A 27735-nucleotide genomic window follows, 5' to 3' on the forward strand; every position below is an offset into this window, starting at 1 on the left:
GTGTGGCCCGACTGTGACCACACGCGTGCGCGCGGGGTCGACTGACCGTGGCGTCTGGCGGTGGATCAGTGCGAGCGGGTCAGAAGCCTTCTGTCCAAGCTGCCCAGCCACGAGAGTGCGGGGGTGGCGGGCGAGCGTACGAGCGTACCCGGCCGGGTATGGAGGGCTTGGCGGCGCACATACCAGAGCAGCGGGCCAGTAAGCCATCCAGCAAGCCAGTAAATGCCAGCCAGCCAGTCGCCTGTGGCCAGTTTGGTGTTAGCGTCCACATGCAGTCTCACTAGTGCAATGGTGCGCGTGTCTGCGGCCCCGCATGGGTGAACCGTGGGCTGATGGCCGGGCAAGGAGGATGCAGGGTGTGGATTGAACGACAGACTGGTGCCGGCTGTGGCGTGGCAAAGTGGCCACTGGCAAGCAGATCTCGGATCTCGTCGGTCGTCGGCACAGGACGATACATTGGACAAAACTACAACGCTCTGCGCTCTGCCCCTCCCATCTCGAGCGACGCGGGCTCGTCGCGAGCAGCGAGCAGCACTCTCTCCCTTGTGTCCTCGTACTTGTTCCTTCTCTCTCTTCTCTTCTCGTCTCTTCTCTTCTTTTGTCTCTAGTGATTATCCACAGACAGACACGGGCACAGGACACGGGCGCCTTTGGGCCAGCTTAGAGCTTGCCCTTGGACGCCTTGAGGACGCCGTCGAGCTTGGTCGCGAGCATGATCTGGACGCGGCGTGTCAGCTACAGCGATACACAAACCCGGGTCAGCTGCTGCTGCATATACTCACGTTGCCCTTGACCTTGAGCTGGCCGGTCATGAACGCCTTCTGGGCGTTGACCTTGCCGTCCGCGAGGCCGAGGAAGGTCTCGTCGGTGAGCGAAATGGTGACGTCTGAGAATGGAGCGTGTCAGTGGGTAGATCCCGTGTCGTGGGCCATGAGGCGGCGGCGACCTGGCTCTGGACCGATGACGGAGAGACGACAGCCAGCTGCCATCACAGCCCACGGGTCACGACTCACCAGCCTTCTTGCCAGCACCCTTGGTGACGTTGCCGGCCTCCTTGAGGTCAATAACCCAGGTGGCCTCCTTGCCCTCGGGGTTCTTGATGTTGATCTGGAAGATACCGTTGGTCTGCACCGTCAGCTCTGGAGTGCGCGGGTGCGTGCGTGCGTGCGTGCGTGGGCGTGCACTGCCACTGGCCATGGCTGCCGCGTCTCGTTCTCATGCGCTACAGCCAACGGCAACACGCGGCAAGTGGCGACCGAGGATAAGCTTGCTCTCACCTTCTTGATCTGAGCCTTCTTCTCGGCGTCGGTCATCTTGCCGAACGCGCCCGAGATGGCCTACATCGTCAGTATACCTGCCAGCTACTAAGCTGCCGACAGAGCCCATAGCTCACCTCGAGGACGTCGCCCGACTGTTGAAAAAACCGCGTCAGCACATGAAAACAGCGGTAAGTGGGTGTGTGTGAACTTGCGCCCGACGGTCGCGTACCTTGAAACCAGCTTCCTTGACAGACATTGTTGTTTTGATGTGGACTGAGGGGGTTGAGGGGTGGGGTAAGGGGGGATGAAAGGAGATGCAACAGAGATGGCGCGAGGGTGATGTGGAGTATGGGAAGTGAAAAAGAGCGACGCGTTTAGTAGTTTTGGTTTGTTCGTTGACAAGCAGCGTGTGTGTGTGCGTTCCTTTGACCTTCCGGCAATGGTCATGCCCGGGAAACCACGTCAGACAAACCCATTCCATCAGTGCGTCATAGCAATCGGGGCAGTGGCCCCCGCGCGTGGACGGGCCTTGGGTGAGAGGAAGAAAGTAATGGCACGCCTATGTTGAGATGTGGCAGGCGCGCCATATTCTTGCTGCAAGCCTGTTAACCACAGGCGCTGCTTTCAACCTGGTGCGGTGCAGTGGCACGGCACATGACAGGCACGAGGGTGAGACGTGAAAGAGGTGACGACTGAGACCTGTTGCACCCGCTGCGAGTGCTTGGCTCTGCCGACTGCGGGGGGGAAGAGATGAGAGGGTTGGCCTCGTTCTCTATGACGAGCACCGCGGAACAGCGGCACAGCCGGTGGGATCGCACAGCAATGGTGATATATGATAATAATGAGGGCACCACCGATATGCGCGCGCAGATGACGGACAGCCCAGGCCAAGCGAACGGGCAGGTCCAGGCTCCAGGTCTCAAATAGAACCATCGAAAAAAGGCTGCTTGGTCGTGGCATGAGTGTCACCACAGCCACACCGCCCTATTGACGACGCACGACTACGCACCACCGAACATTGCGGACAAGCCAAAGCCCTCACGCCGTCATCTCTCTTTTCCTTTCTCTCATCCATCTCTCCATCTATCACACTCTTGTGCTCTCTCCACACGACTTTCTTGCTTCCTTGCACCTTGCCTGCCCATCTTGCATCGTTCCATCAACACCCAAGGGAACATCCGGAACACACCCACACCCCCACACCCAACCCCGCAAGCCCGAGCGCGCGCGCGACTGGCTTTGTGCTGTCCGATATCGTCCACATCCGACACCACAACCACCACCTCATCCTTCATCACACCGTCCCAGCAAGCGGTCGCCCTCCTTGTCATATCACCAGCCACGGAAGCCACCACCTGGGTGTAATACGCCACCCCATCCCACTCATTCGGCCGGGCGCCGATCTGTGCGCCAGCGAGAGCGAGCGTGAGCGCGACGTTTCGCCCATACGACACACCCCTTCCCTCTCTCATTACACGCGCGCACACACCACCCTGTCCCCTGCGCCTGTACTCTTTCTTCCTTTCTTCCACACGCACACAGCAACCACACACACCACATCTACGTCTAGCGCACCATGTCATCAAGTGCGACAGCAAGCGCGACGTCCAGTGCGACTTCGGCAGCTGCCAGCACGTCGGAAGCAGCGTCACTGGTCGACACCACCAACCCGACCTTTAAGATCATTGGAGTGTGTCTAGCTGTTGGAAGTGGACTGTTCATCGGTACCAGGTGAGCACGATTGGGGAGCGTGCCAGATGCGCACTCGTCGCAGGAGCATCTCGTGGCCCAGCAGCTGACATGCCCCCAGTTTCGTGATCAAGAAGAAGGGCCTGCTCAACTCGACAGCCAAGCACGGAAACGTCGTGGGCGAGGGCCATGCATACCTCAAGAGCCCTATGTGGTGGACGGGCATGACACTCATGATCATCGGCGAGGTAAGTGGGGAAAAGGCAGTGTGCACCGTGCGCAGCAGCGCGGGCAGTGCGATGGGCATTGGGCATCGCCGCGCCGACACGACTACGGACGAGGGTGTTTCATACTGACAACGGGGGTTGCGAACAGATCCTCAACTTTGTCGCCTATGCCTTTACAGTGGCCATCCTCGTCACCCCTATGGGCTCCATCTCGGTCGTCATCGCTGCCATTCTCTCGCACTTTATTCTCAAAGAGACACTAACGTTTTTCGTAAGTAGTCTCGTTGGACACGGCGCCACCGTCGTCATGTGTAATTTCACTACCCCTCCCCTTGGTTCAGACCACGTCTGTCAAAGGGTACCCGGGCGCCGAGACGACGAAGCTGTACCACGTCGCTGACACGCACTGCAGGGATGGATCGGGTGCACGCTGTGTATCATGGGCTCGGTCATCCTCGCCCTCAACGCTCCCGACACGGGCTCGGCACGCACCATCAAAGAATTCGAAAAGCTCTTTGTGTCACCTGGCTTCTTGGTCTGGGCGAGCCTCTGTATCATCGCGTCTCTGGTCCTCGTGTTCTACGTGGCGCCCCGCTGGGGCAAGACCAACATGATGCCCTACATTTCAGTGTGCTCGCTCATTGGCGGCATCTCCGTGTCCTGTACCCAAGGCCTGGGCGCGAGTATTGTGACAAGTATCCAGGGCGAGAGCCAGATCAAGGACTGGTTCTTCTGGTTCCTCACAGTGTTTGTCGTGGTGACATTGTTAATAGAGTGAGTGTTGACCACAAGGTGGAGACTGGAGACTGACGTTTGTTCAGAATCAACTACCTCAACAAGGCGCTGGAGCTCTTCAACACGTCCATGGTCGTCCCCGTCTACTTTTGCTACTTTACGTCCACTACGATGATCACGTCGTTTATCCTCTACCGTGGCCTCAAGGCTTCCGCCGCGACGCTCATCACCATGGTCCTGGGCTTCCTCGTCACTTGCCTTGGCATCACCTTGCTGCAAATGTCAAAGGTCGACCCTACAAAGCTCAACGGTCTCGACCGCAGGTCTACCATCCTGCTCCAGGCCTCGCGCCACACCACCGAGGCCGATGAAAAGGGCGACGTTGCCGCCATGGAGGAGCCCGGAATGGACGCGCTCCGTGGTGGTTTCGGCGCCGTCGGTTCGATCATCCGTGCCCGTAGCATGTCCAGGCGTCTGAGCCGCAACTCGTCGGCTGCGTCGCGTGGGCCATACCCGTTCGCGTCGTCGCACCAAACGGCCCAGCCCAACCTCAACACCCACGGCCTTGCCCACCTGCCCCGCTACCAGCTGTCTGACAACCCCGTCCCCGAGGACGACATTGAACACATTTCGCTCAGTGAACAGGCGACTGCAGGCGGCAGCAGCATTGGCGGCATGACCCCCAGGTCGAAGAGCACCCTCAAGTTTGACGACGCCGACATGGTCCACCACTACGGATATACCAAGGGCGGACACACGGACGCACTGCACACGGTTCGTCAACACGACGAGCTGCGCCAGCTGCCACCTTTGCCCCGGACCGAGTCGCCCGAAAAGGAGTACGCCGACCCGTTTGACCACCTACCCCCGCAGCAGCGCGCCGAGCGCAAGACGAGTTTCACTCAGCTCTTTGGCTCGTTTACACATGGCGACTTGACATCACCAGTGAGCCCCATCAGGGGCTCCCCCTCGACAGAGCACGGCCAGTCGCTCGCCCACGGGTTCCGTTCCTCCTCGGGCGACGACAAGCAGGTCCGCGGCGGCGCGCACCGTGGTGTCAAAGACTACCCACACCTGTCCAAGCACGAGCAGGCGACCGAGCGCGAGGAGCGCACCGCGTTGGTCCGCCCCGAGAGTCCCAGCGAGGACGGCCACGGCCAGCTGCCACACCAGCTGTACGAGGGTTTCCCAGAGGTGGACCTGTCCAGCCCCATGCGCTCAAATTCGCCAGACCAAATCTCGGGCCTGCCGTCGTCGAGGAAACCGGTGGGACCGAGGTAGTTGCGCGCGCCGGGTAGCGCGCATGTCTTTGTGAGAAGAGGGGTTTTTTTTGGTGTCACAACAGTGTATCATTTGGTATTCTTGGAAGCGGAAGGGCGCTGGCGCCAAAGGGATGTGGAGAAACGGGACGAAGCAAAAAAAGAAACCACCGCAGGGACGGCGCAACGAAAACACACGGACGCTGGAATGATGCCTGCCTGTCTCCCTGCTGGGCTACTGGGCTCGGGGTTGAGGCTGTCGGAGCAGACGCTACGTATATGATAGTACACGTTATTACGGATAGACGTGTTGTATGCACGCGATAGACTTTGCTACAGGCCGCCACTTGGCCACTTTGTCTATGGCCACTGGCCACTGGCCACTGGAGACGAAGAGTTGGGACTGTCGGTGCCTTGCTCACGTTAGCCTCAAGTTGCCGCCCGCCGACGCCGACGCGACTGACCGCGACTGGGCATGCCACGATGCGATGACCCTTTGGACGTTTCGTTTCTCGATCCCGTTCCAACACATGTCCGTCACTCTCAATCACTCCTTTCTCGCAACATAGACCCACTCCCTAGACCGTTTTACGACTTACGACCACACCAACGTCTCTCTTCCCTCCGCCCATTCCCCTCCCTCCCTCCACCACTCCAAACGCTCACTTTATCCTGCGCACGCACGCCCCGTCCCCGCTACCCCCGTCTGCCCCGCCCCTTCCGATCCCTCTCTCACTCTTGCCGCTACCGCATTCTCCCGCAAGCAGCACCGAGACAGCCATTGGGTGCAAGAGGAACGCTCTCAACCCACTGGCGCAACCCCGCATCGTCACACTCGCTACCACGGACTCCAGCCCAACGACACATCGCCACCGCTTCCCCGCAGCCCTACAAGCACACGACCCCTACGACCCGTTGGGAACCCACCTCCCACCCCCGTTGGGAACTCCGTCACACCCTCCTCCCTCGCGGGTCCACCCACCTCGCTTCCCACCCGCCATGGCCTTCTCCAGCCTGGCGGACGAGCTCGACCTAGACGGCTTTGGCGCGTCGTCGTTATCTCCCTTTTCGCCTGGCCCGTCTTCCATGAGCCTCGGTATGGACTTGGGCAGCAGTATGGGCGGGTCTCTGGGCGGCGGCATGGGCCTGTCGCTCGCCGACGAGCTGGACGGACCGGGACCAGACGACATGGACGACATGGGCGTGGGCTTTGGCGGTGCCGGCGGTGATGGTAGGTGTTTAAGGCTGTTGGCCGCGATGCTCACCTGCTCCAGGCCTCGGCTCACTCGCACTCGAGCTCGAGCTCGAGCTCGACCCCATGCCCAACGGCAACGGACACGCACACCCCGACTCTTTCGACGCGCTGGGACTCGGGACACCCCGGCGTGGCCCACACAGCTCCCGCAGCACACCCTTGCGCTCCGTGTCGCGGCGGTCACTCGCGTCCGACCCCGACCCGGGCGAGGACGATGACGGAGACGGTGCCGACCTGGTCGTTCTCCGGGAGACTATGGAAGGGAGCGCGAGGCTGGTCGACCTGTTGCGCGGGCTCGATAGGCCAGTGCTTCCCACTACGTCTCCTGTGCAGGCGACGTCCGGCTCGCTCCTGGACTCGCCACCACCCCTGCTGGAAGACCGCCTCCACCTCCACCTGCAGCGCCTCACCGACTCTGAGCGCGCACGCGACGAACAAACGCGTGAAGCAGCGGCGCTGGTCCGTGAGATTGAAGGGTTGCGCGGGGAGGCGCTGGATGGGGATATCGACTGGACGTGGATGGAGGTGCTGGCTCCTGTGTCCAAGCTGCTGCCCTCGGCACCTGGCTGGACGGGCGAGGCAAGTGGTGTGAGTGACCACCACGACGGCAACGAATCAGACCACTCGGACGAGTACGAGTTCCACCCAATGTCCAACGGCCACGCCGACACTCAGGCCACTCCACGCGCAGCCCGACGCAGCCGCAAACCAACGTTCGAGACCAGTCCCTCGCCGTCACCATTCTCTCCCCTCACACCAACCACCCCGTTCTCCCCACTGTCGCCCACCACGCCGACCTTGCCTGCCACCACCACCACCACCCTCCCGCGCCTCGCGCACGCGCTCGCAGGCGACACCCTCTCCCTCTCATCCACCCTCGGCGCGCTCCACGAGTCTACGCAGCTCACGCTCGCCCTGTCCTCGGGCGCCCAGCGCAGTGCCCGCGGCGTCCGCGCCGCCGTCACGTCTGCACGCGAGCGCGAAGTCACAGAAGAGCACTGCCGCAAAGCCGTGGACGGGTGGGAGGCGCGTGTGGCCGTCGGCGACGTGCCCGATGCAAAGGCCATCTGCGAGGCCCTGGTGCGCGGGTTCCAGGAGAGGCTGGACGAGTACGAGGTCAAGATGCGCGAGGTGAGGGAGAGGATGAGGGCCGTGGGCCGTGTGTAAGTGGGGGCGGGCGACAAAGTATAATGTATATACACTGCAAGGCAGCAAGGAGGTGCAGGCCGTTGCCACTCTGACCCCAGTGACAGTGCGCCCTGGGACGTCGATGAGGATGGCAGAGCCTGATCCGTACGATAAATATCGACGCTCAACTTGCAGTGGGCTTGTGGCGCTTACACTGTTTTCTTACCCATACTTCATAAGCCACGGTGCCACAGTGCTACTGGGCTTTACTCATTTACATAAAACCTCGCTCCGTTCACACACGTTGTGCCGTGAAAGCGGTCTCAACCTCGTCATCCGTCTATATACAACCTTTACATTTGCGAGTCTCCTCAAGCAACGTCACGCAACGTCACTTAGTCGGTTTCGTCTTCCATCTCGCTCATGATTTCAGAGCGGGCTTTTGTTATGCCCTCAAGGAATGCATCGAGGAGGGTGGGTGCGTGGTTCGGGGAAAGGGGGCAGAGGCCTCCCTTGGCGGTGCCCAGCCTGCCCAAATAGGCGGCCGAGGCTGGCTGGAGGTTATATTTATCACTCATAGCTTGAGTGATGGGGGTCGATGAGGCAGCCTCAGCCAGAATGGGGCCGAGGGTGAACTTGGCTTGGTGAACCTACCACGCTGACCACGACCTGTGATGGTGCATGGCCGTCATGGTGGTCACCGGGGGCAGGTCTTCGTCGTCCAGAAGGGCACGAAGCTTGAGGTAGCGTCCCTGCTCGTCCTGGACAACCGCCAGGCAGTGCTGGGGCAGCGTTTTGGAAAGTGCGCTCGAGGATGCGCTGACAGAGGCGGACTTGTGACCGCTTGAAGATGACGATCTTGAAGTGCGCGTCGTACAGGTTGACGTTTAAGCCACCTTGGATAGCCTCGGTGGCACGGAAAACGACGAACGAGAGAACTTCCACGAAATGAGTGGCGATAACGGAAATGTTCTCAGCCGGCTCGTCCTCAAACGCGCGGAGGAAGTCTGGACGAAAGCACCAGTCGTCGACCGAGACGCCTTTTGCGTTAGCGTTGACCCTGTGTATTCTACTTACCATTCTTGGCGCTCTCAGGCTTTGGCGGTCGCCACACCGCGATTAACGTTTGTCGCCCTGCGTCCGCTCGCGATGCTCTGCGTCGACAGTCATTCCAATGTAAACAAGGAACGCCTGAAAGTCAGTGGATACCCCTGTTATCACAACTCACCGCAAGAAGTACAGACGGCATAAAGGCGTCGTGGACGGTCGTGGGCTTGAGGCGGTGGCCGGCGACGGGCGGCCGGGGACAAAAAACGTACATGCAAGGGCCGACCCACTTGCGCAGCACCAGGAGGATGCTTGCAAAGAAAAGGCTTCTGCAGAACGCCGCGTCCTATCCATCGTGGATGCTACAGTGAGCAAGGGGCAAGAGATATCGTCAACTTACGCCTGCGCGAGGAGCTCAAAACTTTTGTGGATTCAGCACGTTTTAAAAAGTAGAACTGCCACAGCTTGATGCCCCTTGCCGGCAGTGTCCATAACCTTGATCCGGAGAAGTTGGGGAAGCGCATGACTGGAGAGACCTCCGGTAGCCTCGAGGCCACCGCCGTCCGCAAGTCTTGTTTGTTAGCGCGCTATTGGGAGGGGTAAATCTCATTTGAAGCTGTCGAGTCCGTGAATGACTGACTGTTCGACGAGATAACCGAAGAGGCTCTGACGGTATAGCGAGTCCCACTGGAGGTCAGCAGGTGGCGAAAGACTGGTATCTCACGATTACACAAGCAGTTGTGAGCTGCGCGTCGGCCAGAACTGCAGGAGATGTCTTGAGGGCTGTGGGCTACGAGCCGTGTGTGATGGGGCGGCAAAAATAGAACGTAAATACCGCAAAGGCCGCAGAGGCGCAGGTTACTGCCACATGGCGGCACCCGGTATTAGTGCTGCTTGGCCGGGCCCAGGCCAGAGTTGACAGCAGTACACCGCCATTTGTGGCGGTTCCTATTTATTGATGTATTTATTCAATTATTTGTCTGGTGTTTGTTTGCCACCCGTTCTCTTCTTCACTTCCCCCACCACCACCACCACCACCAACCACCTCCATGCCAGCCGCATCCTCCTCGGCGCCGAGCTGGCCGCTCTTCAACACCACCAACACCAACACCACACGTACGCCCGCCTTCAGGTACGATACCACCAAGGGCACCGACCTGCGCGCGTACGTGCTGGACACCACCGTCTCCAGCCAAACGGTGTTTGAAATGGGCTCCATCATGGGCCCTATTCTCAAGCAGGCCGCTAGTATTCGCCCATTCGTTGCCACCGCCATCGGACGCGAGGCTGGCCTTGGCGTGCGCAACAAGGTCCACCGCGAGATGCTCCGCCGCAACGGCACCATTCATGCCGAGCTCTCTCAACAAGGTTACGACGTCGAGGACCTCCGTTTCGGTCCTTTGCCTCCCCAAAACTATCGCGAGTTCCTCAACTTCTCCCGCGTTGTCCGCTACCAACAGTATGCTGTGACCTGGAATTCCGAAGTAAAGACTGCCTCGGCTGCAGGCCGACTGCCCCGCATCATTTTTCCCGTCTCGCGCGTGCAGGAGCCAGTCGCTCCAATCGGCGCCCAGAATTGTCAACTGGTCCTGTGCAAGAGTGACGTGAGTTCCTTGTTCACAACATTGCTGACATACAGTGGGGAAGCGCCACGAAGGCGCTGGCCCGCCGCTACATCCAGCTCGTCCGCGCTGGCCGCCTCAAGACCTCTGCCAGCAACCAGGCCATCTGGAAGGCCCTCCAGGGCACCATCATCAAACCTGGAGGCCGTCAAGACGACCAGAAGTTCCGCCTCTTCCTTGAGGAGCCGTCGTCCTGGACCGGTGACCGCAACCTCCCCACGCGCAGGGTGCCATCCGTTGCCGTCCTCAAGAAGGTGAGTGCTAGGTCTTGACGGCGCTCCTCTGGGTGACCCATTCTAACATTGCCAGCTGGTCTTCAGCCTCGACGCCAGTACGCCAGCGTCGAGCCATCCAAGATGGGTTCCTGCCAACTCTCCGCTGACCTTTGGAACTGGTTCCGTGACGATGAAGAATACAAATGGTACCTGCACCACCACAACGCTGCGCTATGGGGCCCTGCCAAGGCTATGTGGAAGCAAATGGAATGAGAGTATAGGGAATACGGAAAGTCCGTACGGCGCATATGGGGCCGGCGGTATGTGGGCGGCACCAATATGGAGAATGCTATGAACAGTGGAGAGACACACATGACGTGCACCTTGATAAAGGCCCGCTCCATCGCCGGAGCCGACGATGACCAGGACGAGGATGGTGACGAGGACCAGGAAGATGATGACGAGAACGAGGACCAAGGCGGCATGGACGTGAACGACACGATCGAGGACAGCGACTGTCCCCACGGCGAGGTCGCAAATGTCATTCCTCGCCGCCGCGCCATGGACAGCGATGACTACGACGATGTCCCCTCGATCGAGATCCGATTCAAGCGTGTTGGCAAGAAGCGCCGCATAATTAGGAGTGATGAGGAGGAGGATGGCCTCTCATACATGTAAATTAAAGACTCCGAGCCGATACGGGAACACTGGAGAGGACACGCATGTACATACATAGCATGCAAACAGTCTGATGATTCCGTTTTTTTTGGGGGGGGGGTGGGGGGGAGGCCAGGGAGTAAAAAGAACTGGGAGAATGCAGTGGAAGGGGTACGGGCCCTAGCTCAAGCAGGTCGGATCGAAGTGTGCGCACAAGAAGTGTCCGTCGTGTGGCTGCGAGTGACGAAGAGTAGGATGGAAGCTAGGGCATTTACAATGGCAACTGACAGCCGACCGGATCACTTGGACGATGACAGTAGTCATAGTAGCAATGCAAGCGTTGTGAAGTAGGTGGTATTATATGGTAATGTAAGCCAGGTGAAGTATTGATGTAGCTGTAGCGGTTTGTATTATGAGGACGGCGGGACCGTGTGGCACCATTTGCCAACCTTGGACGTGGCGTGCTGTTGGTATGTGTGCCACACACGGTATCAAATCCACCCTTATATCTAGTATTTAAATTGTAATTTCGGCAGTTATATCTTCACTCTGCATTCTTCTTCATTCCGACAGTCCCTTCGTTGCCGTGGTGAGACTGTACAGGGGCGTGAAGCTTGAATATGTACAGAGTTAACGATAGACTGGCTGACCGGTTAATGAAGGCGTGAGGGGTGCTCTGTAGAGTGAGAGTGTATTGTGCGTGTGCAACACAAGCGCAAGCGCTGGCAGGTGGTCACATATCGCTCTGGCCATCAAGTCACTACAGAGGGAGGAAGGCGACCTGGTGAGCACTAATGATTGTGGGGAGTTGGGCGCAAGAACACATATATCGGCTTCTTCTTATATATATGTGCGTTCTTGCGGCCGTTATAAGAAGAAGCCGACATATCTGTTCTTGCGGCGGTCACGTACGCACAAGCACGTGCAAACATGCGCACAGCCTCGAAGCTCCCCCTTCCCCCCACCCTCCTCAGACGGCTGAGCTCTGGCCAGCCGACATCTGGGCCACGGCTATCTTCTTCCGCCTCGCCTGCCTCATTAGCGTCTCGAATTCATCCCACTGTACATTCTACTCACGTCCCAGTTGTCGACCAAGACCATGACCAGCCGGAGGGGAAGACGGGGGAAGTGCTGGTCAATGTCGGAAGGCGACAAGAACTTTTGCCTGTCGCGCAACTGTTGGAGCCTGTACGGCGTCAGCTTAACCTTCGCAAACCCCATTCCACGTTTCAATTGCCGACACTGGCAGGTTGGACCCAGTGTGTGTGATCAGGTACACTTACGCGGCGAGGTGGTTGTTGTTGTCGTCGGTGTCCGGGTTGCCATTGCTGTCCGCCACGAACGCCGAGCCGCTGGCAAAAAAATTGGCAAACTCATCCCACAGGAACCGGACGCTGCCGGCAGCGCGACTGTCAAGCTCGTTTGCACGAGTGACTACTGTTAGCCCCCCCATGTCGTTGGTAACTCACGAGTTTTGCGCATCAGCGCCATGCCCTCGCTAGCGTCCGCGTAGCCGGTGTCACCTGGCTGACGCCAACCAGTGGCGTAGTCAAACTCGCCGGCACGCATCAGCTGGCAGCCCTGAGCCACGGTGATGTTCTTGGCCTGGGTGGTCAACACCAATCTGGTGGATCCACTCACCTGGCAGGCAGATTGAAAGGCCGTAATGGCTGTGGCTTGGTCTGCTTGGAGCCACTTAAGGACGTAGGGTTCGTTTGTCCATGGAAGGAGATGGAAGGAGGGGACGGGGCGACCGACCATGAGTTTGGGGATCGAGAGGCGACCGCCAGCGAAGAAGCGGTGGGCAATGCCCTCTGCAGCAGTCGGACGGAGATTTCTCGTGCCGAGCTGCTGGTGCAACACGCCGAGGAGGTTGGCGCCCACGCTTTGGTTCATGCGCTTTAGGCGGATCGCCAAACTCAACCGCAGTGTACACCCCATGGCCTCGAGCTGCGTGTCCGACAGGACAATGGCGGGGCGGGTTGCACGGATGCTGTCGCCACTGCCGCCGGACTTGTAGTAGATGAGGGCAGGGAGAACTTCCTCGTCGTACTCGGGGCCAAACAGCTAAAGTGCGACCAGAAACACCCAACTTTCCGCTCATGCCACTCATCGACTCACAGCCTGGAAATCACGCAGCACCGCCGCGACCGTCCTACCCTCCTCTTGGTAGGCGGGGAACGACATCGGGGCATGATCTTCGTTCCTCGACTGGAGGTACTTGGCGGTGGCGCTGTCGTTAGCAGCGTCGTCAATGGGACATGTACTTACTGGAGCTGCTCGTCGGTGGGGACTGCGTTCACGTCTAGCTCTGATATGCCACCTGGCATAACCACACCAAGGACATCCTTCATCGGGTTTGTCTTCTCTTGGACGTTGAGACGTCCAAGCGGACACGTCGCCATGGTTTGAAAGACGGCGCGTGTCACGCACATAAGCTTGAGAAGCAGGTTCAGTTTGGGGTTGATGCTGTTGCATGGTCAGAACACGCCACCACGTATGGCTCTTTGCTCACAGCCCATTGATTGAGGCGGACGGGTGGTCCAGGGTGGAGCATGTCATGTTGGTGTGTTGAAAGTGATGAGAATGGGGAGATGGAAGACAAGTGGGCACGCTGTGCTGGAGGGTGGATATGTAGTGTATGGACAAGTGTTTTCTGTGGGGTTAGGGCGCAACAAAAAAGAAGCTGAGAAGCCGTGGATCCTGTGGAGCGTGTGTTTGAGCCAACGTGACAACCCCCCAGCAGCGCAGCAGCGGTGCAGCGGGCGCAACAAGGAGCGAGAAGGCTCCTTGGCCCTTGTATCGCTCTTTCTTCTTCTTCGCATCTTCCTTTCTCTCTCTCTCCCGTCTCTACTTCACTTTCCTTCCTTCTTTCTTTCTTTCTTTCTCTCTTTCTTCCTACACCACCAAGATGTCTGACTCGAACCGTGGAACGCCCGGCTTTGGCCCCCAACCCGGCATTGCGCCCGAAGACATGAAGCATGGCAATTGGCCACGCCACTCGCGCAACCCGCGTGCCGAGCCTCCCACCGTGAGTGTCTCGCACCAATGACTTGTGCTCACTCAAAGCTGCCCCAAATCGAGCCTATCACCGTTGCGCCCTGTCCTCGTCCTGGTCCTGCCCAGGAGACCGCTGCGGCTGCCTCGGCTTCACAGCCCATCCAGAAGGGCATGTCCGAGAAGGAGGACGACATCACGGACGAAGATATTCGCCTGTGCCAACGCATCCTTGAACACACAATCACCAATTCCCCCCAGTACCGTCTCCCTTTCACTGAGGACACAGAGGCCTGGCACCCAGTCATTTGCACCCTTTTAGACAACGACAAGCTCTCGCAGGCGACCACCACCAAAGCCATGCGCTTGATCCTCGGCCGTGCCCGCGATGGAGAGAGCTCTACCGCATTCCCCATGGGCCCAATCCTTGCCGAGTGTGCTTCGTTCTCGGCCGCTGCTCAACGCTCTACCGGCAGCCTCTTCCTGCAGCCCGCCTCGGCCGCCCACTTCGACACCCTTGAGACGACCGACGACGGCCTCTAAGCAGTCTTCCCGTCTTGGGCGAGATTGAACCCGCGCAAGGCTTAGGGGACCTGACAGAAAACCCAAAAGAGCAAGGTTTTTATTTTGTGGATTATTTGATGAAACTACATACCGCAATTCCGTTGACATGCATACGTATGTACATACTGGGCCTGCTCGCCGCGCACCTGTCTCCCTCGTTATACAGCGACGCATTCGCACATGAGAGCTGAAACAGTACGGGCATGCATTTAAAGTTCACGCCGGAAATGGGTAACACTGGACACTTAAAACACGGAACAACGAACATAACAGAGGTATTATCTTGCAAATCACTCGACGTTAGGACCGGTTTTCTAGTTTTCGTAGTCCTCCTCGTACTCCTCAGCAACCTTGACCATGTCAGCAATGTGTTCAAACAAAAACGTAACCAGAGTGGGTGGCGCGTGTCGGACTGCATCCACCACGCCCGGCGGCAGTCATGTGACTTACCTCCTCGGCCTCGTACTCGAGCTCCTCGTCGTCCAGGCCGGCGTTCTCGTACTGGTCGTACTCGGAGCACAGGTCGGTAAGGTTGGACTGCTCGGGTTAGCATACAGAACAGAGAGGGAAGAGGAGACAAGGTCAAGGGACACGGGACGTCAGGAGCCCAAAGGTCGCCACCCAAAAAAGTCGACTTGGGGACTCCCGACGTCCGCCACCTCTTCCTCGACAGCGAGCGCAACGTACCTCGGCCTCGGTAAACTCGAGCTCGTCCCTGTGATGTCAGCAATTCACTCACGCAGCATAGGGTAGAGTGGGCGCAGGTGTGAAGATCCGGGCCGTGTGGCGGAGGAAAAAAAAAGTGGCGGAAAAAAAGTCCCGCCGACTTCAACAACACCTCTTCTACTCAAAATCTCCTCTTCCTTGCACTCTTTCGAGTCCAAACGCATCGTTTTTGCACGTACATGCCCTCTCCTGTATACCAGTGCACATAGGCTCTTTTCCTTTCGTTCGTTAGCTGCGTTCTGAGTGCGGGAAGCTTACCTCCAGAGCTGGCGGAACTGAACGTGGGAACGCTTGAAGACCTCGGAGATGGCGGTTGTGTTAGCGACGACGGTGGCGGAAGCAGTCTGTCCGATGGGGGGAACGGTGCAGAGAGTGGTCAGGGCACCGTTGGGGATCCAGGGGACGAAGTGGGCCGAGTTCTTGGACTGGAAGTCGTAGACGGCAGTCTCAATGTCGCGCATCGAGAGCTTGCCGCGGTAGGCGACCGAGACGGTGAGGTACTTGCCCATCATGGGGTCGATGGCGGCAAGCAGGCTGCGGCGCTGGAAGGCGGCGGCCGTGAGCTCGGGGACGTTGGTGGCGGTGTAAGCGCGGGTGCCCGAGGCGACCAGAGGCGCGTAACCGGCGGTGAAGAAGTGGAGACGCGGGAAGGGCACCATGTTGACGGCGAGCTTGCGGAGGTCCGAGTTGAGGACACCGGGGCTGGACATCTGGGTCAGTGTCTACTGTAGGGCAATACCAATAGGGTCACGCACAAACGGAGGGTCGCTAGGAACATTAGCGGTCATTTCCCACACACGAAAACAAACTCACAGGTGAAACCGGTCATGACCTTGGCAATGAGCGCGTTCAGGTCCTTGTACTCGGGGGCCTTCTGCTTGAGGTCGTTGACGCAGATCTGGTAGAGAGCCTCGTTCTGAATAGCATGTTCAGCGCTGGGGTCCACATGAAAACGTGAGCACCTGGGCCACTCACGTCAATGCAGCAGGTAATGTCCGAGTTCTCGACGAGAATGTGGGTCGAGAGGATGGCGTTGTAAGGCTCGACGACAGTCTCCGAGACCTTGGGCGAGGGGAAGACTGAAAAGGTGGCGAGCATACGGTCCGGGTACTCCTCACGGATCTTGCTCAGGAGGAGGGCACCGAGACCAGAGCCGGTACCACCACCAAGCGAGTGGAGGAGCTGGAAGCCCTGGAACGAGTCGGAAGACTCGACCTGCTGGCGGAGGACGTCGAGGATGGGGTCCACGAGCTCGGCTCCCTCAGTGTAGTATCCCAGCGAAGTTTAGCATCAGTTGTAAATGTCTCGGTGGCTCACCTTGGCCCAGCTAATCTGTCAGCAATGACCCACAAGAGTCCTCTCAACTCACTTGTTACCGGCACCGCTCTGGCCGTGGACAAACGTGTCGGGGCGGAAGAGGTTGGCGAGGCGGCCGCCGCGGACAATGTCCACGACTCCGGGCTCGAGGTCGACCTGGATCGAGCGGGGGACATACTTCTGGTTGGAAGCCTCGTTGAAGTAGACGGAGACTTGTTTTGGTGTCAGCAAACCCGGCGGCAAATCCCTGCGCGCTCGCTCGCGCTCGGCTTGCACTCACCCCTGTCGAGCTGCTGGGGGTCGTTGCCGACGTACTTGCCGCTGGCTGTGACGGTCAGTGGATGAGTGTGATGGGAGGCGGAGGTTCCAATGGAACAATGGATATTCGGGGGCGTTACCCACCATCAAGGCCGTGCTCCTGTAACGGTTGTCAGTGCGATCACTCGATGGACGCGTGTCGGACAGACACATACCTGGAGGACGTTCTCCCAGAAGGCAGTACCGATCTGGTTACCGGCTGTCCGCAAGTGTCAGCAGTGCTATTCAAGAATGTCGTCCAAGTTTGCCAGCGGGGCTCTTGCGAAACAACGCCAAGAGGTTCGCGCGCGCGCCGGCATAAATCGCTCACCCTGTCCGACTGGTGAATGTGTGTCAGTAAACGGCAATGGGGGAGGGCAACAGTGTGGTGCTGCATGCAGACCTACCGGAGACGTTGACGATTTCCCTTCCCATGCTTGATAGATGTGCTTTTGGAGGGATGTAGGTTGTAGATGGGGGAGTGGTGGAAGAGAGAGAGAGCAAGATGTGGGGGCCACGCGCGCGGCGGCGTTGACATGCGAGCGAGCGTGGTGTTGTGCCCCGTTCCACCCGCCAGCGCCAGGCGCGCGCGCGGGCCTTGACGTCCACCCCACGCAACGCGCGCGCATTCTCAGGAACACGAACCGCCAGAACCACAGGGCTGCGGTGGGTGTGATGGGAAATGACACCGTGGGAGAGCGGATGGGAAACCACCGTGGGACAGCTGGGACTGGTGGAGGGAAGGGACAATAATACATAGGCCCGCCGCAGTGTATTCAGGTAATTTTCTGGGCAAATGGGCAAAGGTAGGCGCGCCACTTCGGTACCTGCCCTCCATAAGCTATTACCTAAGCCCATGTCCGGACCGGCCCGGCCGTACAGGACGGACCATTTCGTGCTTTTCCTCTGATCGACGCGCGATTAGCGAGCGCGGCATGTTGGGGAAATGGCAAAAGGTCGAGGGGGTGGGACGCGCTAGGAGGGAGTTACAGGGGACAGAGGTAATTAGACCACACGCGCTTATGGCAGAAGGGATGGGAAGACACGAGAGAGACACTCGTCGAGGCACACAGTGTACACTGGGTGTGTGTGACCTGGAATTCAAAAAAGGAAAAGGGGAAGAGAGCATGCATGCATGTTGGCCTTGTGGGGTACAGAACGGGGTTTCACCCGTGATCTGTCTCTCTCCTGGGTGACCGCGTCGCCGCGCCAAGAGCGACACCTGTGGGACTCCCTTTGGGATCGCTTCCTCTGTCGGGCCCCCGGGGGCGGTGTGTGAGTGTCATTTACACTTTGTGTCTCTGTCTCCCTGGCCAACATTCTCTCACATCTCCCTCTTTCCCTTGCTCTCATCTCTCATCTCTCTCTCCCTCTCTCCCTCCCATCGCCTCCCATTACACCAGCATACAGAACCGTCGTATCCATCGCACTCGCACACACACACAGACACAGACCCACCACAGACACAACACACACATACACACAGACACCTTCCTTTCAGTCTCCCATCGCTGCTCGTCCCCTTTCCCCTAGTCCCCCGAAAATGCGTCTCATCGACTTGGCAGTCCCCGCCGCGCTTGCCGCAATGGCACCCATGGCCGTGGCCACCACCTCCAGCGGACTCACACCAGACAAGCTTGCTCTCGTCTACCAGCGCATGGTCGAGCTCAGCACCAAGAGGTAGGTTGCATCCTTTTTGCCCACACACACGTCCCCGCGCGCGGACCTCGTGCAACCCGTCGCGGGGCCAAGAACGCCCGCCCTGCACCTGTCCGCAGCAGCGCCCCGCCAGCGCAGTTGAAACTCGGCCTTGCCCACGTCCCGAAAGGACATGCACTCCTTTGAGCGTATGCTAACGGGAGCTCTGCAGCTGGGAGAACGGTACCCGCGCGCAGGCCACGCTCGAGTGGAAGAATGCATCGCTGTCGGTCTTTTCGCCCACGACCCCGCTTCCCCTGCCCGATGGCCTGCAGTCGTCGAGCATCCCCGAGATCATCGAGCTCGCAGAGTCCACCCTCGCGAACCGGCCGAACGCGTCCGACTACAAGGTCAATGCGACCAGCACGACCACCACCGCGGCTCTCGAGGACACTGCCACTGCCACGGACGGCTCTTCCGATGGCGAGCAGACGGCATCGGCAACCACCACCGCCAACGCCACCGCAACCTCCACACCGTGGGTCAACGTCCCGGCCATGAACAACACCCAGCTGCCCGTCGGCTGGCCTCTGCTCAAGGACGACGCTGCCGGCGACCCCGCGTCTCTCGGTGTCGCTGTCCTTTTGGCCAACGCTACCACCGGCGACGCCACGTACAATGGCGAGACTTATGGCGCGGCTGCCGAGGCTCAGCTCAACTTCCTCCTCTACGATGTCCCCAGGGTAAGTTCTAATTTCGGCCAAACGAGGCGTTTTTTTGCTGAACGGTCTCTCTCTCTCTCCCAGACTGCACAGGGCGCCATCTCTCACCGTGTCAACGAGGCTCAGCTGTGGGCCGACAACGTCTACATGGTCCCTCCCTTCCTCGCCTACTACGGTGCCCTCACCAACAACCAGACCCTCCTCGACCTCGCCTACACCCAGATCTCGCTGTACCGTGACGCCCTGCGCCACTCGGACACCAACCTCTGGCAACACACCGTCTATGGCGGCGTCGTCGACTCGGGCATGTGGGCTACCGGAAACGCCTGGGTTGTCGCCGGCTGTGCTCGTGTGATTGCCACAATCCAGCGCAGCTCGTTTGCCAGCTCCATGTCGTCGCAGGTCGCCGACCTCCAGTCCTGGGCCTCGGAGATTCTGGGCGCCACGGAAAAGTACATCTCGTCCAACGGCCTGCTGCACAATTACGTTGACAACTCGTCGTCGTTTGAGGACTCGACGTCGTCGGCGCTCATGGCCGCCGGTGGTCTGCGTCTCTCGACGCTCAACCTCACCAACGACTATGTCAACATGTCGCTCACCCTCCTCTCGGGCGTCTCGAAGAAGGTCAACGACACGGGCTATGTCACCCAGGTGACTGACCCGTACACCTTTTCCAAGCAGGGCACCGAGTCCCCCGAGGCCCAGTCGTTTGTCATCCTCGCCTACTCTGCGTACAACGAGTGGGTCGCCCAGGGCTCCAACGGTATTGAAAAGGGCAAGAACCCCATCGGCTCGTCGGCCGCCTCCCCTCGCGCGACCGCTGGCATGGCTGGCCTCCTCGCGCTCGCCACTGCGCTCTGGGTCTTGGCGTAAAGCCGCGATCCCGTGGACAATCTTGCTTTGTTCTTTACTTCCTTCATTCTTGCCAACCCCTCCTCACCAACAACAACACATCACCCACAACTGTATCCCTGGACACTTGCGCACCCGCAGCCGTCTTACATGTGCTGCAGGGTGTAGCCCTTATTATGTTAGAAACGCGCCGGCCGTAGCGCCAGTAGTATTTACCTTTTTTACAAACATAAACAGCCGACGCTAGTCATTCTGTACTCTGCCGACGCCTTGTCACATCCCGTCTCACAGACGGTGCGCAGACGCGTACCGCCCACCGCAGAGTGCATCCACGTTCGTGATGGTTGCGAGTCTGAGTATCTGAGTGTCTGTGCGCCGTTCTCTTCCCCAACATGCTCGTCGTCCTCGACCCTCCATGACTTCTTTTGACCAACTGGCCCTCCGGTCGGGCCTCGTTTGGCTCATGGTGGGCAGGCGCAAGCTGATTGGCGGCGGGACATGAACATTGGCTGTGTCTCGTGTGAACTTGGAACCTTTTTCCCCACGGCAACACGCAACATATTCTGGTGCCTGGACGCCAACCCAGTAAAACACCAGACGGCGCACTGCCATAAAGAGTGGTTGTTGTGCGGGGTGTGGATGGGGGGTGCGCGGAAGGAGGGATTCGTCAGTGTCGTGGTGTTGCATTGATGCCGCAGTCTGCAATCTGGTTTATCTCCATTCTGGCCACTCAAATAAATGTTTCACGAGATCTTCTTTTATTCATAGCTTTTTGTGTCCCGCCCTCTCTATCAAGGGGGGCGGTGCTGGTATACACCACACACACCACCAGAGCAAAAGCAAGCATACCAGCCAAGATGTGCTCGGTGGGAAACATTGAACACCGGGGGCGCCACGCGCCACAGTGTCTCGCCGCGACGCCAGCAACGTCGGAGGCGGCACCGCGGCACCACGGTTCCGCAGCTGCTGGCTTTGCGGGGGTGCGCGGTTGTAGTACAGTGTTGCATGCCCCGTTCCTGCCCAAGACGGCCAGTCGGCGCCGCCGTGTCAGCCAGCAACGGCCTCGCCCGTAGACGGCGTTGTGCCGTGCGCATGTTCCGTCAGTAACCGGGGCCCTCGTGCCCTCGTCCTATCGTCCCAGGTCGTAGCTGTGCCTCGGGGCGATTACGCAAATGATGTTTAAATGACTCGTCAATGCCTGGTCGGCAATTGCCGCGACGCCAGGATCGACAACCGCGATAACAGCATGAACACGACCTTACCGACCAGGCCTGGCCGACGAGGATGGCGCAGCAGCAATGTAAGGATGTGTCCTGTGTTGCGCTCATTTCTTTTGTGGTTAATGTGGAACAAGCATACAAAGCTACATCTCACACCGGCAGAGGCCCTGAGCCGCGCAGTGCGCTTGCGCGATGGACCTGCCATGGCGTGTGGCTATGATGGGCGGCAAAAGCAATGGAATCTCAGCGACCCACAGGTAACGAACAATGTCTGCGCCTGGTCTACGATGGCTATGGCGATATGGCGACTGTACCACTAGAACGTCGCGTTGGCCGTGGCGGCGATGCTTCAACAGGGTCATAGCCACAGCCACATGCACAACGGTCACCAATGCAGCAAAAAAACACAGTTACGTAATACAAAATTTGGGGCCCCGTTGTTATTGTTTTTGTTTGCCTCCCAACCATCCTCTCCTTCTCGCCCTCACTCAATGCCCGTCTGTCCACGTCCCCACACAACTCACCATGCTCTCGACAGGACTGTTGCCGCCATCCCTTCCACTTCCGCTCCCCACCACTTATGGCGCCGCATTTGAGGCCGCACCGCCCCTCGAACACCCCAGCGACCTCAACCTCTACCCAATCCTCCACGACACAAAGGGCGAGGCGTCCTGGCAGAGAGAGCTTTCCGTCTACCTGCCTCGTATACGCCGCAAGCAGCAAGAGGGCGAGATTGCAGTGGTCGGCCTTCATGTCGATTGTACTCTTGAGCAAGAGCGCGACCTCATAGACACCCTCAACCTGGCCGGCAATTCCACGTCACCTTTCCACGAGAAAGTGGTGGATGCGATCCGCAAGGTCACACGCCCAAGCGGCGGTAGCAGGAGGAGTAGAAGCCGGCGCGACATTGGGGTCATCGCCAACATGAATGACAACGACGTGCACAACGGCGACGGCGAGGCGACACGCACGAACACCAGGGCCTCGGTGCGATGCTCCACTTCGCCGCCCGTCAGCTCAGAGCAAGTCCGGCCCAGCACCACCTGCCGTAGCGGCATCAGTGCAACTGGTCCCGCACCACCGTCCACGTCGCGCGTCGGCATCCGTTGCCCAGACATTTCCATGCGGTACTCAACGATCATTCAAGGACAACGGTATGAAGGCTCGGTGTTGGAGGGCGAGTTCAAGGTCTTCAAGCATAGCCGTCCCGACGAGATGCCACCGGCACCAGGTCACCTTGCCCCTTCCGACGGCGGCGAGGACCGCCATGCCCGGGAAAACACCTTGAGCTACTCGTTCGAGACCACATGGAAGCGCGGTCTCATAAAGGCGGCCGTGTATCTTGTCATCGCGCACGAAATGTCGGGCACCCGCCTGGGCGTGTGTGTCACTGGAGAATACATGCAGCGACTGGCGATCATCGGCGGCGACGACGCTGGATACATCGCAGTGGTCGTGGAGTTTGACGAGCAGCTCGTGGCCACCCAACAGCTTCCACTGGAACTCGACATGGTCGGCTTGGTCAACAGCAACAGCGCGGCCACCCATATGCCGTGGTGCTTTGCGGATGCGAACGGCGACGCGAACCCCGAGGCGCTCGCGACGTGGGGGCAACTGTTCCACGCGGCTTTCAACTTGATTCGCGACGTTTCGTACGCCGAGCCCCTTGAGCGTCTCCAAATGAGCCACAGTGATCCTCTGATCGATGCTCTCGTCCACCGTGGCTGCCTGAAGGCCATCCACCACACCACCGACATTACGCACACCGCCTCCGAGTCCTGTGGTGAACCAAACCCTTCAACCTCCTCCTCCTCCTCGGCCGACACGTCGCTGTCCGTTCCCGACTCCTCTGACCTCTGGGACACTGACACGGACGAAGGCGAGCGCTCTCCAACGGCTCCCTGGACGCGCCGCCAGACCGACAAGTACCTCGACAGTCTCTCAGAGAGCGACCTGGACGACCTGTTGCGCGACTTTCCACGCATGGCCGTCGTCTGCGCCTCGCCGACGGAAATGAGCCGCCTGGTCGCCATAATCGCCCAAGGATGAGCCTGGTTCGTCTACTCGTGAATATTGTCTCGTTTATTGTATATGTTTACTGCATGGTCTTGTGTATCCAACGGCCAACGGAAGATGTCGCGATCGTCCAACATTGGGAGCGCGTGAAAACGGCCAGTGAACAAATTCACTTTAGAGGTGTTGTCGAGAACAGGGCTGAACACGGCTCCAGCGCGAGAAGCAGGATCGGCACGACGGCTCCGAGACCGCTGGCAAACTGTGTGACTTATTCATTAACATTACTAGACCACAATGTACAACTAATCCAACGCCCCGGGTTTCGTACTTCAATGACTTCGTCGTGCTCAGCATCCTCCTCCTCCACCACACCCGCCGCCTCCTCCGCCACAACCTCCTCCTCCACCACAGCCTCCTCCTCCGCCCGAGCCTGCTCCACAGCCGCCGAAACCTGAACCCCAACCTCCGCACGCCGCACCACCTCCCCCGGCAAAGGACGAACATCCAGCCATGCCGTTGGCCGCACAGGCCGAAATGCCGCCCAGTCCACCGCCGTTCACAGCAGCCGAGCACGCGGCGCCCACACCGCTGCAGCACGCTTGGGGATCTGTCAGCAAAAGGGACATGAAGGAGAGGAAGAAGAAGAAGAAGGGACAAACACTCACCTGCACCCGCAGGCACACCTGCGCTGCACGCGGCGCCGGAGCCGGCAGCAACACCCACACCCACGCCCACGGCGACGCCGGCACCAACACCAATGGTCAGCGCCCAGGGATTGCCGAGACCCCAGGGGCCCATGGCCGTGTACGGTGCCACGCCCCAGTACGGGTCGTAGAAGTAGGCGTCGGCGGGTGCGCGCTTGCGCTGTTGCTGCTGCTGCTGGCCGAGGGGCTTGGTGAAGGGGTCTGGGTGGGCTGGGTCGGTCGAGCCCGCGCCCTTGCCCATGGTCGACAGGCTGTACAGAATGTCCAGGTATGGCGAGCCGCTGACGTGCACGCGGTTGTGGGTCGACGGGCACTCTGCCGCGCGGTCGTCGGCCGACGCCGTGCCGGCGCCCATGGCTGCAATGCCCTTCATGGTGCCGGCCGTGGACGCTGCCTGCTTCTTCTTCCAGAACAGGAACGACGGTGCGTTCTCGCGACGCACGGCGCGGTTCAGAGCCGTGGTGGCTTTGGCGGTCACGGGGCACCCGCAGCCCGAGTAGGACGTGTGGAAGCGGCTGGCCCAGAGTGCGGCCGTCTCGTCGTATGCGTGCTTGAGCGTGACGTCGGCGACGGCGTCGTCGTGGTTGATAAACCGCCCCACATACTGGCGCGTGTCCTTTGCGTACCTCGCAGCAAGGAGCTGGTGGGAATGCCACGCGAGGTCAATGTCGAGCGTCGGCGAGAGCATCGTGTACTGGTTCGCGTACATCAGGTCCAAAAAGGCGTGGTACCGCGCAGCAGCCTTTTGCAGGAAGAAGAAGCGCGCCGTGTCGGCCTCGTTCTTCCAGCGAGCAGTCTCCAGCCACCCGAGCTCGGCCATGCTGGCAATAAACCCTGCTTGGCGCATGATGGCTGGACCGAGGTCGATGCTCGTCACGCCGCCGTTGCCGCCGTTGTACACGCGGTTCATCCGTGAAAGCGCGTACGCAAACGTTCGGCGGTACGTCTGAGGGCTGCCGGCGCCCAGCATGGCCGACGTCTTGATGACGTCGAAGAGACGGTGCTTGACGGCAATACCCTCAATGTCCTCGCGTGCGCGGTCGTGCGACCACTCAAACAGCTTGCCGAGCTTGACCAGGTCCACTTTCGCCTTCATGTTGACCTCGGAATACGACAGGTTGTCCTGCGCCATGGCCGCGCTGAGGACGAGGCCCTTGGACATTTCGACACCGACAGCCTCAGTGAACGATTGCTGAGGAGGCGGCGTCTCGTAGCGACCCAAGCCGGCCAGGCATGGGATGCGTCCACTCTGGACGTCCTGGAGGTCGCGGATAAAGCGACCAAACCGCAGCGCAGGGTGGGTCACCTCCAGTTCGCAGTTGGGGCACGGGAACTCGAGCTCGGGCATGGCAATACCGCCTCCCTTGCCGTGGACGCCGATGAGTGGGATCTGGAGCCAGTGCGAGCACTTGGGACAGGCAATGTCCACAGTCGTGTCGGTCGGGTGGAGGGCGACAAGAGCGCGTCCACTTGTTCCAGAGCGGTATTCGTAAGTGGTGGGGTCGATTTGCGCGCACTGCAGGTGTGTGTCAGGACATGGTCGTCTCCTCGCTGAACTCACAATCCACGACAGGGGGAACGCGCCGAGCGCTCTCAGACCACGCAGCTTGCCCTCTGCGCCGCCCTCGCGCTCCATGTCCTGCTCGTACGCGCCAGGGTTGAGCATGTACGTGTGCCATGCCATGAGGACGTCAATGTCGGCGTAAGACAGGACCGCCTGGATCTCGGGACGCGTCGCGTACCGCTCGCCAGCGGGGCGTGTCATGATCTGGTCGTACAGCGCCTTCATGGGCTCGCTCGTCGCCCACTGCTGGAACCGGTGGCTGGCGCGCTCACAGAACGCGCCCCACTTGACGTCCTCGGGCACTTGCTTGTCCTCTGGCGCGTCCTTGCCCTCGCTGTCGCTCGGCGTGGGGCATTCGCGTACATCCTGCTGCAGGCGGTTGAGGCACGCGAGGAACACGAGGTGGTTGACGAGCTCGGGGACCGTCACGAGAGGGGGGATGTAGTGCGTGCCGACACGAAAGGTCGTGGGCAGCTGGGTGACGGGGTCGACGGGTGGGGGTGCGGGTGGTTCCTCGACGATGGGCTTCTTCTTGTCGATGGTCTTCTTCTCGTTGGACGACAGCCGGGAAAAGGTCTTGGACAGTCTTGAGCCGCTGTACGGAGGGGGCGGCGCCTCCTTCGAGTCGGTGTCGTCGAACACGTTCTCCTTGTCCTTTGAAGCGTCCTTGTCCTTGTCCTTGAATGACTTCATGATGGGTGGATGAAGAGGGGTGTGGGGTGGCAAAGAGATGCGTGATGAACAGGGTTATAAGATGCATAACCGCGCGGAGTCGGATGCACCCCTCTCCCCCCATGGCGTCACCAGCAGCGTACACGCGCGTATCAACCCCCCACCGCGCGCACTGCTTTCCAAGCCACCTCTATGAGCTATTTTCCACCTCCCTGCCAAGGCGATGCGGGGAACGTGGACCTGGGCATCGGCAACCACCATCAGCCAAACAACGTGGAGCCCATGCTGGGATCTTAGCGAACAACGTCGGCTGCGTCGTGACGCTCGGCAGGTCGAGCGGTTTGATGCGGGGTACGGTGCGCGGAGCCCATCCTCACACGGCTTGGCAGGGACGTCACACTTTGCATCTGTCGCCATTACAAAACGCGTTCTAATAGCAACGGTCTTTTTATTACAATAACCGGGCCACCGGCTTTTACCGGCGCATCTGCACCGCTCCCCCGACTCATTAGAGCTTGGCCTTGTCCTTGAACGCCGGCAGCTTGTCGCCAATCTTGGCACCCATGGCCTGCGCAAGCGCCTGCAGCCCGCTCAGAGGACGAACCATGACCTCAAACTCGACGATTTGACCTTGCTCGTTAAACTTGATGAGGTCGATGCCCTTGAGCCTCTTGCCAGACACGACGGCGCTAAACTCGAGCACGACGTTGAGTCCGTCGGGCGTCACCAGCTCGCGGTAGTAGACAAAGTCCTCAAACACGGTGAGCACAGTGTTGAGGGCGAGGATGACGGCGGCGCGCGAGTTGTAGGCAGTGACGGCCACGGGAGACCTGAAGACGGCGTCCGGGTGGACGATGGACGGGAGACGCGACAGGTCCTTGGCAGCGACCATCTCGTGCCAGAGGTTGACCGAGCGCGCGACGGCGGGGTGAGCGACGTTGTCGAGTTGGCCCATGTTGAATAGCTGTGGAGGTGAGTGGCGAGGTCTGGAGGGGGCGGGTATTCACCGTATGAAGTGTTGTGAATGTCGTCGTGGATCGTGGATGTGACGACAGAGGATGCGCAGCCAGCGTCTTATATCGATCTCGCCGGGTACTTTGGTGGCCGTGCCCCACCAGTAATCCCAAAGCGGCCGCCGGTGACGACCACAACAGTCGCTGCAGACGAGACGGAGATGCGCTCTCATCACCCACCCGCTTGCCCTCGCCATGCAGCGGAGACGCTCGTCTACTCCGACGAGCGCTGACCGCTGTCCGTGTTCGCCGTTGTCGGCCATCGCCGACAGCCCACCACCACCCACATGACATCCGGCATGCTCCGGGCGAACGATTGCGAGGTTCGAATCCCGGGTCC

General features: G+C 59.7%; 13 protein-coding genes across 13 annotated transcripts; 7 read left to right on the top strand and 6 right to left on the bottom strand.

Annotated features, from left to right (window-relative positions):
- Positions 1-660: 660 nt before the first annotated feature.
- On the bottom strand, positions 661-1515 carry EHS24_004708 (uncharacterized protein; the record flags this gene model as incomplete). The annotated part of the gene is made up of 6 exons (XM_028620265.1): positions 661-717; positions 783-886; positions 1014-1125; positions 1278-1337; positions 1394-1411; positions 1489-1515. 6 exons carry the CDS (start codon positions 1513-1515, stop codon positions 661-663), a joined length of 378 nt encoding a protein of 125 aa, XP_028479237.1.
- A 1320-nt stretch (positions 1516-2835) lies between these two features.
- Positions 2836-5191, top strand: EHS24_004709 (uncharacterized protein; the record flags this gene model as incomplete). Its single annotated transcript, XM_028620266.1, has 5 exons — positions 2836-2990; positions 3070-3196; positions 3324-3446; positions 3588-3949; positions 3997-5191. The coding sequence occupies 5 exons, from the start codon at positions 2836-2838 to the stop codon at positions 5189-5191; spliced, it is 1962 nt and encodes a 653-aa protein (XP_028479238.1).
- Positions 5192-6168: 977 nt separating this feature from the next.
- EHS24_004710 (uncharacterized protein) lies at positions 6169-7714 on the top strand (the record flags this gene model as incomplete). Its single annotated transcript, XM_028620267.1, has 3 exons — positions 6169-6400; positions 6444-7587; positions 7678-7714. 3 exons carry the CDS (start codon positions 6169-6171, stop codon positions 7712-7714), a joined length of 1413 nt encoding a protein of 470 aa, XP_028479239.1.
- A 412-nt stretch (positions 7715-8126) lies between these two features.
- EHS24_004711 (uncharacterized protein) lies at positions 8127-9123 on the bottom strand (the record flags this gene model as incomplete). The annotated part of the gene is made up of 4 exons (XM_028620268.1): positions 8127-8132; positions 8254-8334; positions 8387-8592; positions 9000-9123. The coding sequence occupies 4 exons, from the start codon at positions 9121-9123 to the stop codon at positions 8127-8129; spliced, it is 417 nt and encodes a 138-aa protein (XP_028479240.1).
- Positions 9124-9648: 525 nt separating this feature from the next.
- On the top strand, positions 9649-10709 carry EHS24_004712 (uncharacterized protein; the record flags this gene model as incomplete). Its single annotated transcript, XM_028620269.1, has 3 exons — positions 9649-10203; positions 10281-10475; positions 10542-10709. The coding sequence occupies 3 exons, from the start codon at positions 9649-9651 to the stop codon at positions 10707-10709; spliced, it is 918 nt and encodes a 305-aa protein (XP_028479241.1).
- Positions 10710-10808: 99 nt separating this feature from the next.
- On the top strand, positions 10809-11114 carry EHS24_004713 (uncharacterized protein; the record flags this gene model as incomplete). The annotated part of the gene is made up of 1 exon (XM_028620270.1): positions 10809-11114. The coding sequence occupies one exon, from the start codon at positions 10809-10811 to the stop codon at positions 11112-11114; it is 306 nt and encodes a 101-aa protein (XP_028479242.1).
- A 949-nt stretch (positions 11115-12063) lies between these two features.
- EHS24_004714 (uncharacterized protein) lies at positions 12064-13655 on the bottom strand (the record flags this gene model as incomplete). The annotated part of the gene is made up of 8 exons (XM_028620271.1): positions 12064-12123; positions 12171-12279; positions 12377-12527; positions 12563-12698; positions 12735-13160; positions 13215-13326; positions 13365-13562; positions 13609-13655. The coding sequence occupies 8 exons, from the start codon at positions 13653-13655 to the stop codon at positions 12064-12066; spliced, it is 1239 nt and encodes a 412-aa protein (XP_028479243.1).
- A 349-nt stretch (positions 13656-14004) lies between these two features.
- EHS24_004715 (uncharacterized protein) lies at positions 14005-14633 on the top strand (the record flags this gene model as incomplete). The annotated part of the gene is made up of 2 exons (XM_028620272.1): positions 14005-14124; positions 14178-14633. 2 exons carry the CDS (start codon positions 14005-14007, stop codon positions 14631-14633), a joined length of 576 nt encoding a protein of 191 aa, XP_028479244.1.
- Positions 14634-14968: 335 nt separating this feature from the next.
- Positions 14969-17429, bottom strand: EHS24_004716 (uncharacterized protein; the record flags this gene model as incomplete). The annotated part of the gene is made up of 14 exons (XM_028620273.1): positions 14969-15004; positions 15105-15191; positions 15342-15369; positions 15639-16082; positions 16136-16148; positions 16194-16296; positions 16356-16640; positions 16698-16707; positions 16750-16909; positions 16978-17022; positions 17100-17115; positions 17171-17214; positions 17326-17334; positions 17402-17429. 14 exons carry the CDS (start codon positions 17427-17429, stop codon positions 14969-14971), a joined length of 1308 nt encoding a protein of 435 aa, XP_028479245.1.
- Positions 17430-18537: 1108 nt separating this feature from the next.
- On the top strand, positions 18538-20227 carry EHS24_004717 (uncharacterized protein; the record flags this gene model as incomplete). The annotated part of the gene is made up of 3 exons (XM_028620274.1): positions 18538-18674; positions 18865-19375; positions 19439-20227. The coding sequence occupies 3 exons, from the start codon at positions 18538-18540 to the stop codon at positions 20225-20227; spliced, it is 1437 nt and encodes a 478-aa protein (XP_028479246.1).
- A 1724-nt stretch (positions 20228-21951) lies between these two features.
- EHS24_004718 (uncharacterized protein) lies at positions 21952-23475 on the top strand (the record flags this gene model as incomplete). The annotated part of the gene is made up of 1 exon (XM_028620275.1): positions 21952-23475. One exon carries the CDS (start codon positions 21952-21954, stop codon positions 23473-23475), a length of 1524 nt encoding a protein of 507 aa, XP_028479247.1.
- A 136-nt stretch (positions 23476-23611) lies between these two features.
- On the bottom strand, positions 23612-26403 carry EHS24_004719 (uncharacterized protein; the record flags this gene model as incomplete). Its single annotated transcript, XM_028620276.1, has 4 exons — positions 23612-23709; positions 23945-24040; positions 24108-25662; positions 25708-26403. The coding sequence occupies 4 exons, from the start codon at positions 26401-26403 to the stop codon at positions 23612-23614; spliced, it is 2445 nt and encodes an 814-aa protein (XP_028479248.1).
- Positions 26404-26890: 487 nt separating this feature from the next.
- Positions 26891-27337, bottom strand: EHS24_004720 (uncharacterized protein; the record flags this gene model as incomplete). Its single annotated transcript, XM_028620277.1, has 1 exon — positions 26891-27337. The coding sequence occupies one exon, from the start codon at positions 27335-27337 to the stop codon at positions 26891-26893; it is 447 nt and encodes a 148-aa protein (XP_028479249.1).
- Between the last annotated feature and the right edge of the window lie 398 nt (positions 27338-27735).

Source organism: Apiotrichum porosum (genome assembly GCF_003942205.1).
Source record: "Apiotrichum porosum strain DSM 27194 chromosome Unknown scaffold_2, whole genome shotgun sequence".
Classification (NCBI taxonomy): Eukaryota; Fungi; Basidiomycota; class Tremellomycetes; order Trichosporonales; family Trichosporonaceae; genus Apiotrichum; species Apiotrichum porosum.